The sequence below is a fragment of the Convolutriloba macropyga genome, chromosome 10 (assembly GCF_964194025.1).
Source record: "Convolutriloba macropyga chromosome 10, txConMacr16.3, whole genome shotgun sequence".
Classification (NCBI taxonomy): Eukaryota; Metazoa; Xenacoelomorpha; order Acoela; family Convolutidae; genus Convolutriloba; species Convolutriloba macropyga.
Genome location: NC_134477.1, coordinates 15,212,431 through 15,222,153, shown reverse-complemented (window position 1 = coordinate 15,222,153; position 9,723 = coordinate 15,212,431). Strand labels below are relative to the sequence as shown.

The 9,723-nt window shown below is 34.4% G+C and overlaps 1 protein-coding gene across 1 annotated transcript in view; it reads left to right on the top strand.

Annotated features, from left to right (window-relative positions):
* The window catches only part of LOC142347934 (uncharacterized), a 21,819-nt gene extending 13,689 nt beyond the window's left edge, over positions 1–8,130 (top strand). The window contains exons 4-9 of the mRNA XM_075399099.1: positions 1,522–1,559; positions 2,238–2,340; positions 3,322–3,483; positions 7,022–7,146; positions 7,477–7,703; positions 8,026–8,130. Coding sequence (XP_075255214.1) covers positions 1,522–1,559; positions 2,238–2,340; positions 3,322–3,483; positions 7,022–7,146; positions 7,477–7,703; positions 8,026–8,130 — 760 coding nt within the window. The remainder of the gene's footprint in view (positions 1–1,521; positions 1,560–2,237; positions 2,341–3,321; positions 3,484–7,021; positions 7,147–7,476; positions 7,704–8,025) is intronic.
* The last annotated feature ends 1,593 nt before the right edge of the window (positions 8,131–9,723 follow it).

The following is a 9,723-nucleotide window of genomic DNA, read 5'->3' as shown; positions in this document are numbered from 1 at the left end:
CCAATTTTGCAAAAAAATAAAAAAAGTTTTTTAATGATAGTGATGTTGGTTTTACCTAAAAAACAAAAGAACGTTTCTGAACAGTGAGAACAACGTTTTTTTGGCGAAAAGTTATATTAAATTTTTTAAAATTAAGTTTTTTTATCACAAATGGCACGACATAAGCTTTTTAGTCAATATTTTTGATAAGCTGATTTTTAAATTAAATTATCCATGTCCAACATTCGGAACAATTACGTATTCTTAATAGACGAACGGCAATAGCAAGGCTAGATTGATTCCAATGGTTGTTTCTGAAGGCTTAAAAAATTGGATTGTAGTCAGTCGATGTTTTTGAAAAATCATTTTTGAATTTTTTGCCTTTTTACCACAAGGAGAACTACACGCTCCTCACAGAGAATACAATTATTGAAATGAGAGGTTCATTAGTCACTAATGAGAGGTTCAAATGACTTCCTAAAAAATCTCTTGAAAAACAATCAAGTTTTTAGTCGAAGTCTTTTGGCCGTATTCACTTTTGAAAACACGAACTTTTAAAACAAACAAAGTATAATTAAAACGAACAATTCAGATCAATGTGCACTAATTACATGTCCAACTGTTTTCCTAGAAAGTTTAAAATTATAGTCCTAATGACCTAAAATTATAGTTACTAATGACCTAATCTCAAAATTTATAGTCTGTAAATAAAACTATTAGTGTTGAAAAAAATCTAATTGAAAAAATTGAATGGTATTTTTGCATGGCTTACTGTTTCAACGGCCTCGATATCCGTTGTTTGCTCGATAAGTTTAGTTTATTTTTGATTTTTGTCCTTCTTTGTTGTTCTTTTTTGTAGTCGAACGATAAACTCTAGATAATTCCAGCTGTTAGGGATTCCTATGGAAGAAAAAAGGAACCCATTTACTGATTTAAATTCGGTGGTATTTTCTTTACTTTGGAACCATTTGTTTTAAAAATAAAAAGATGATTTTTTAGTTTGCATTTTGTTGTTCTTTTTTTGTCTACTTGTTGCCTAGTCTCATTAACTACGTCGGATATAAGTTTATTGGTGTTGCGCAAAGACACAATTGAACATATCTAAGGTTTTTTGTGCGTTGCTCATTGTTTTAACCACTTCGATACCAGCTTTTGCAACAAAAATTAAATTAAACTTTAATTTTGTCCTTTTTTTTCCTTTTGTAGACGTGGGACATGTTCTGAATAATGAAAGATCTCAATGGTTTTCTCTTGCAAAAGAAAAGAAATTTTGAGACACACATTTAATGATTTCAGTTGATAGTGAGTGTTTTTGTCATTGAAATAAATTGATTTCGAATAATATTAAAACGACTTCAATACTAGTTTCATTGCAAAATATTATTGTTTACTTTTTGAATTTATGCTATTATTTGTTCTGTTCGTAATCGCATGCTTTGATATAAATTGTTTTCGATTTATTCAGAGGTCACATATCTCATTATTTTTGTTCAAAGAAGGCACAGTTGATTTGATTTTTTTCGGATTAGATTATGTTTTTAGTTGCTTCGACGCTGTTTACTTCGACGCAAAATTTGATGGTTATTTCCGTCTGATTTTGTCGTTTAATTTTTTTAGACCTACGACTAGATAATGCGAAATCTGGAAGTAGTCACAATGCGGTATGAATGAACAGAAACGTAAGAAAAGATTTCGATTGATATCTAATGATTTTCATCATTTGAAATTATTTGTTTTCAAGAAAGCATAATCGTATTTTTCCAACTTTGCCGTTTTCGTTCTTTTTTTTCTACTCGTTACCGAGTCTCATCATGGACGTGTCCCTTTTTTCTAGAGGCCGAAAACTAGTTTGTTTTGCTTAGGTTATAGTTGACACTATTTTGACTTTGTTATCAGGTAGTTTTTTTTGAAAAAATGGACTTTGAATTTTGGTTGTTAATGTTTGTTGTTGTTTGATTTTTTTTCTTTTCCTAAAAATGGCAGGTCTCTTCCTCAGTTGGCTGACAATTCAGCCAAATTTGTAGATGAGTGGGGTGGGAATATTATGTGCGAACGTACATTACCGAGCCTCCTTGTTCTTATTCTAAATCAGAAATATAAGATGGCTGTGTTTATGATTCATGTTGATGTGGGACACATGGATTTCAATAAAAAATCCTTTTCTTATCTTCTTTCGTAAGAATTGATGCCAAGTATAAACGGCCCTGTTCCTAGTCGATGGCAAAGATCTGTACTGTTGATGACTGCAATATTTCTAGTGTCTGACCTGATTGTCCACACTGGAGATTTCACAATCAAGAGAGGGAGAAAGGATCAAATCCTAGTGGAGCGGAAGATTCCACATCCTGCTTACGTCAGAATGTAAGAAACAGTAGGAAAACTATGCTCACGTACTCTCCAAACATTTTTTTCCATTTAATTGTTTTCACTATTTTTTTTCTCGCAATAGTTGAGTAACGTGAAGAAACTGGGGCACCTTAGCATCTACACCCCAAAGGGTAGAGACACTAGGGGATTGGGGTTGGGACACCCTACCCCTACCTGCGGACGATGCCGCAGCACCTCGTCGCGTAAGCCAATCGGTTACCTACAGAATGCCCAGGCATACTCATCATCTAGCATTATTGTACAAGGTGTCTGGTCTAAACAAGTTTAAAGCTGCTTCAATTAATCCTCACACTATTGTCTTCTCTAACCTATTGATGAGCTGTCAAATAAGAGTAATGTTTGTATTTATTTTATATTTTTTATTGGATAATCAACTTAGTACTATATAGCTCAAGAGCCAGTCAATTCCGAATCAGCTGCAAAAAAGATGAAATGAAAAGGTCATCTTCTAAAAAATACGGTCAAAAAAGGTCATTTCCTAAATTCTCAAAACGGTCAAACAGGACCACCATATCGGTCAAATACTACAAGGACTTAGAGCGTTTCTCCCTAGAAATATCGGTCAAAAACTATCATTTCTTCTGGGTGAGATGGAGAAATATGAACTATACATTTCCGTAAAAAAACAAATCCACGATCGAGCGTTCGAGGAAAAAACTCAGAATTAAAAACGATTAGAATCTGTCTGATTTTGGTATATATAATACTGAAATAATTTGACAGTACGCGCTCTTTTTACAATTATGTACGACAATTCTAAATTTTGAAATTGAGCCAAGAGTCACTTTTATTGAAAAATATTTAGAACTTATTATTTTAAAAACTTATTCTGAAGTTTAATTGTTCTGTGAAGCTTTCCGTGAGATAACACGAAAATTTTTGTAAAAATGTTTATTTTCTGAAAATTTTCCGCTTTTTGAGTTTCTAGAAATTTTGCAGTTTGATTGTTTGTAGTTTCCCAACATACAATCCCTACAATGACATTGGACTTCTGCTTCTAGCCCAACCAGTTGGTACTAAAGCACGTTCCATTCCACTGTGCAACAGATATCCACCGTATGCTAAACTTCTTGGCATGTGTGGAATGGGACCCATCGACAAAACCCAAAATGTTCAGTAAGTAATTGTCATATCCGACAACTTTTGAAGAGAGCTTCATGGAGATACTATAAACACCTTCAGAGGTCTCCAAGATCAACGTTTTTTCGTTCCCAATTCTAATACTGCAAACGGGCAAAAATCAAAAAAACTTATACAAGCATTCTAGTGGCGTGCATTCTAGTGGCGACGAATTTGCATGCATTCTAGACAAATTTTATTGACTAAAATTGCTTTGTAATATAAAAAAATTTCATGATTTACGCAAAAGTCTTCTCACGGGCATGTTGGGCTACGGGGTAAGACATGCTCTTTTTATAGGCATTTTGTGTCGAGCATGGTTTTCTCATATGTCGATAAAAGAGCATTTTAATTGTTGAAATAGAGGCAGTTCATGGGTCGAGCATTACCTTTCATGTTTCGAGCACTTTTTCATAAGTCTGCTTTTTGTGAACAATTGACTTTTTAACACTGCAACGGAGCAAGACTAAACAACATTGTCTCAGAGCAGTTCAATTCAAAAGACATTTGGAAGTTGCCTCTAGATCTAATTTTTTTGAATTCATAAGATAAAGCTACCAGAACCGGACTAATGTCGAATGACAAGCTCGGATGAAACTAATTAGATTAATTGTAACGGCCTTCGTCTAAAAATGTGACTTTTTTCGAATGTTTTCTCTCGCAAAATTAAGAACCATCATTTTCTTCAAGCGAAGAAGATTTTTGATTGATAAGTGGTTCCAGAGAATTGCAGCAGATGAAGCATTAGTGAAAAATAAAATTGTACCAATGAAATTTTCGACGACGTAAATGTGGATTTTAGATGATTTTCCTCGACGCATTGTTTCACAATGAAGATACCCAATTTTTGTAGTTCAGGTTTTTAATTTGTTAAAAAATGAGCGGAACAATTTTTTTAGAACTAAATTCCAGTTTTAAAGTCTTTAGTCAATAAAATGTCGGGCGTGATAAATTGTGAAAAGCAAAAATTCTGTGTGAATAAATCTAGTTCAGCGAAAATGGACCATGTCATTTTTAGTCAAACAATGAATCAGCGTGAATAGTTTGTATCTAATTAAAGTCCAGTTATTCGACAAAGTTGATTTAAAGTCATTTCATAGGTTCCTTGGATAGAACACGTTCTTGTAATACACTTTTGCGATACAGTGTGGTCTATTCATAACCCCTGGTTTAAGCGTGGGCTGATATTTTAAGCTGCATTAATGCTACAATAATCATTTGGGAGTAGGAACCTCATGTCAGCCTGCCTTGTTCTTTAGTCAATTTTGGTGGATGGTTATCTTTTTCGTTTAGATATGCAATTTGTTTCAATGAAATGACTTGTATCATTTGTATCATTTCCTGGAGTTATTTTTTTTTCGCGGAAAAACTGTATGGTTTTTTCTCATATACGCTTAAGTGCATCTCTGGGGCTTATTTCTGAAAATTTACAGAAATTCCCGCAGAAATCCTGCTGCTTACAAATCTGGTAAGCAGCATTTCCGTGAAATTATTTCTAATTCTTGTTCAACACAACCTTAAGGAACGATAATCAGTTTTAAATTTTGTTCAAAATACTGCAAAAAAAATAATAAAATACAAAAATTAGTTTTTTGTTTTTTGATCATTTAATAATCAGATAATCAACCAATTTGAGGATGTATACCCGTACCGAACTCCAGTTCTCTGTCAATACTGGACCAATATTTTATGCAAGTGTTATTTCATTTTCCAGAATTGGAAATGTCGAATTACAAGTCTTACACGTTGGCCAAGACTTAAGTAACACAACACTCGAGTTACAAAAAAAATTGTAACTGTCACAATTTTGGGATTATTTTTGACCTGAGACTGACAAGCGTCAAAATTGACCTGGTCATAGCTTTGAATCAGTTCTGATAGTACACTTGCAATTAGACTTGCCCAGTACTTATAATGACTCGGGGGTAAGGTCCAGGCAAACTCTGACGTCAGATACATAAAATACAGTCGTGAAGCTGCTATGTAAAAAAAACAAAGAAATCAAACTGAAGAAATCCGAACAGAGGAAAAGTACGACGAAAGCGAGAAAAACTTAAAAGTGTTAATCAATCGTGAATAAAGAAAAATGGCTACACGAGAACGGCGGAGAGTTATGAGGGAATTGGAGATTGAACAATTTTTTTGTGTATATGGACAGAATAGTTCGCCAAGACATGTTATTCTCAGCAAGGGTAGAAGAAGTGAACAAAGGGATGGAATGGGAAGAAAAATTACTCAATCGAAGGAACAGGAGCGACCCGGACTTGGGTCGGAGCATTTCAGCACTGAACCAGCATATTTCAAGAGCAAAAACTTAATTCATTTCTGAAACATTGCATCTCCAGAATATTTCAAGTTTCACTATGTGCAGTTTTTCTTCGATATTATTATATTGAGGCCAAAGAGTTTGCCCAGGCTAAATTTATCATTTTTGGTCTGAAAATTACTCATTCGCCGAAGTTAAATCTGAGCAGAATAATATAATACTTTTGTAACTTATAACTGGTAATTACTGTAGTAGTTTGCAAACCATTTATACCACAAAGCCCATTTAACTTAGTCGTTACGACTTGCTACGCAAATTAAATGTTGCAAGTACTTACGCGGAAGTTCAAAACGCTTATAAAGCAAACCTTGTTGGCGGGAGTTAAGTTGAAAATGCTATTTTTCATGCAGTAAATTCTACTCAGACAATCAAGACTGGCCAGATTAATTTGTGACATGGACAGAACACTGGCCATCCTAAAAAAAACAGAATGTCTCTAGACTGATTCAGCGCTTATTTGTTCTGCCACCAAGATCCGGGGAGAATTCCAGAAAAATTTTGAATTACAATCATGGTCAAGAATATATGTATGACCTTGTTTAAATATAATTTTGTTCAAGAACGTAGTCTAATGTTTAGTAGAGAGTGATAGATAAGCGAGGAATTATCGACATTTTTGAACCAAAATTTTTATGAAACCTTGTCTCTATTTAAGAATTGGATGCCCCAAAAGATTTTGCAAATTTTCTAATCTTTTTCATAGTTTAATAAAAAAGTTTTGATTGCAATCAGTTGGGGAAGCTAATACTTACAGTTTTTTGATCAATGTGGGAAATTTGAATTTTTTGCTCTCTCGAATTTTCAGGCACTTTTCTACATAACACTTTGGCCAGAACTTTCTGACAATGAGCAATCGTGTTAATTGAAAGTTACCAGCTGATGGACGGCGTTTTTTCAAATAGTGCCTGAAATGGAAGGAACATAAATACAAATAAGTTTTGTGCTATTCATAAATCAGAAGCTTTTGTTTTTCTAGATCTCTATATAAGATGGTTTTTGCTCTACAATTTTGTTTACAATTGCATGTTTATTGCATGAGTCCCGCATTATGGCCCCTCCACCTCACAACGTTATAACCCAATTATTGTACTTTTCGCTATTTGGGGGGGGGGGGGGGGGGGGGAGAGAAATGTTAGATGACTACTGAGCTGTGGGGCAAAAATTGGAAATTTCCAGACACAAAATTGCACAGTTTCTGCCTTTTTTTAGCCCGAATGTGCTGCAAGAGGCATTCTTCTTTGAGAAATGGGGGCAGTGGTGGGATCTATCTGTGAATTGCAGGTGGGAACTAGTCTGTGTGGAATCTGCGGTCTACGACAGTCACCCCACTTCTGGTATACAATCATAAGTTTCATAGCTAAGATCATGTTTAAACTAATTGAAGTGAGATATAGACAACCCAGGCAGACATATAGACTTGCGAAAAAATCGCTCAACTGAAATTGTTCATAGAATAAATGTCCAAGACGACCAAAACCGGATATAGAAAAACTACCCCCCCCCCGGAAGCTCCTCGATTCTATGGTGTAATTCATTGGATTACAACTTGATAGCTTGTTTTAAACTGGGAGGGGGCACTATCCTTTCAGCTGTTTGAAAATGTAATGAGGACGTTTACGTAACCCCCCCCCCCCCCCCCCGGGAGACACTCAATGTTTGTTCAGGTGACAGCGGGTCCCCTTTGTACCTCATGGGTTATGATTCATGCAACCCTAAGCAGCAGAACAAGGCCCAGTGTCTCTTCGGAGTAATGGCTTACAGAGAGATGAATCTATACAAAGAGGACGAATTCGAGTACATGTTTTCAAACGTGCCTTTCTTCTATAACTGGATTGTCAGTACTATAAATAATTTCAACCCAAAAAAGTCTTCAAATGGAACAGATTCAAATGTTGCAAGATTTTATACATGATGTTTGCAAATCTGGCGAGATTATTGCGAGAAAAATTGAAGGACTGACAAATTAATCTAGACTTGAACAGATAAATCTAAGTATATTGATGGAATTTTTGCATAAAATTCTTTCTGTGAAAATTTTATGATATATGCGAATATAGGCACCGTCTTCGTGGATCGATTAGTAATTTTCAACATTAGTAATAACATTCATAAACAGCATTTAAGAGTTTTATCGACAATCTTTTTAACATAGTTCAAAATTTTCATTGAATTTGGCGAATGTAAAATTGAGGTTAATTTTGTTTTTTTTCCAGCCCGTACCGAACCCCCAGAGCCCATCAGGCCTGATTCAGAAATTTTCCAGAGGCCAAGTCTTGGCAGAGAGATGCCAAGACTTGGGTAGCGGAGCCAAGACTTGAGACATCTCTGGGCAGAGAGAGGCCAAGACTTGGGTTTTTCTGGGCAGCGCAGAGCCCAAGTCTTGGGTTTCTCTGAGCAGAGTTAAGGTTGACATCATGAGGATCCGGAGTTTTTATTTAATGAGGGCAACTTTTTTATATAAATTTGGTGCCCAATTATACGTTTTCTGTCAAAAAAAAACCATTTGCAGGTGAAATTCGTGAACTTCACCCCAAGACTTGGGGCCACTCTGGGCAGAGAAAATCCAAGTCTTGGGATTCTCTGCCAAGTCCTAGAATCGGTTTCTTCTCTTCACGTTCACTGATATACAAAATATCCCCATGATAGAAGTAAAAACTGAGTATTTGTTTCCAAATAGGACCCATGCTTATGTATTAGGTCTCAAAAAAAGATTAGCTGCAATCTGAAGTTTAAAAAAAACGTTTGCGGATTAACTGGATCAAATTACCTTGTGGACATTTTTAAACAATGAACAGTCCTTAAAACTTACACAGCTGATAAATAGATCCTAAAACTTAAGCCAAAAGTTATTAAGAATGTAACGAAACGAAAAGATTAGTTTAATTCATTCGCAGTCGGTTAAACTAATTCTGTTTTAATTTCTGTAAAAAGTTATTTTTGAAACTTTGTCACCTTCAAGAATTCAGCAAAGACTTTTTGTTGCATATCTTCTCCTCTGAGTCTTTGTGTTTTGTGTATCAAAGTTTGGGGAATTATAAGCTGAGTTTCATTTGGTTCTTAATATAGAGAGAAGCACATTTTTGAATTTCACAGATTGTTAAGTAACTCAATCTCTCAATATTGATAATTTTTGCAGTCATTGTTATAAATGAAGAAGAAAAACGCTCAGTTCTAAAAAAACCAATAGGAGAATCACCACTGAGAAATTCATGGACAGATTGGATCAATACTTGCAGATTTATTATTTTTTTACCTAGCTTGCTTAGGAAAAAAGTTAGATTTTCAAACGGTTTTTTCGTTCAAGGAGTTGTTCAAATCTATTGTTACTACGAATCAAAGTTCCCCTATATCACTGGGATTCAAGACAAAAAGAATTTTTGACCTAGCTTGCTTCGGAAAAAAGCTGGATTTTCAAACGGTTTTTTCGTTGTTTTATAAAATGTATTTTTAAAATATATTTTTTTTCAAGCTGGTCAAGGAGTTGTTCAAATCTATTGTTACTACGAATCAAAGTTCCCCTATATCACTGAGATCCAAGTCAAAAAGAATTTTTGACCTAGCTTGCTTAGGAGAAAAGTTAGATTTTCAAAAGATTTTTTCGTTGTTTTTTAAAATGTTTTTTTAAAATATATTTTTTTTCAAGCTAGTCAAGGAGTTGTTCATATCGAGCGTTACTACAAATCGAAGTTCCCCTATATCCATAAAACCCAACTCATTTTTTTTTTGCTTTAGCGTTTTATATATATATATATATATTTATATATATATATATATATATGTATATATATATATATATATATATATATATATATATATATATGTAATGTTCGGTTTTGTATTGTTTTTTTTAGCTATAGCTCTTCATTTCTCGTCAACAGTGAGTGTTGAATTTGTATTTTTAAGGACCTCTT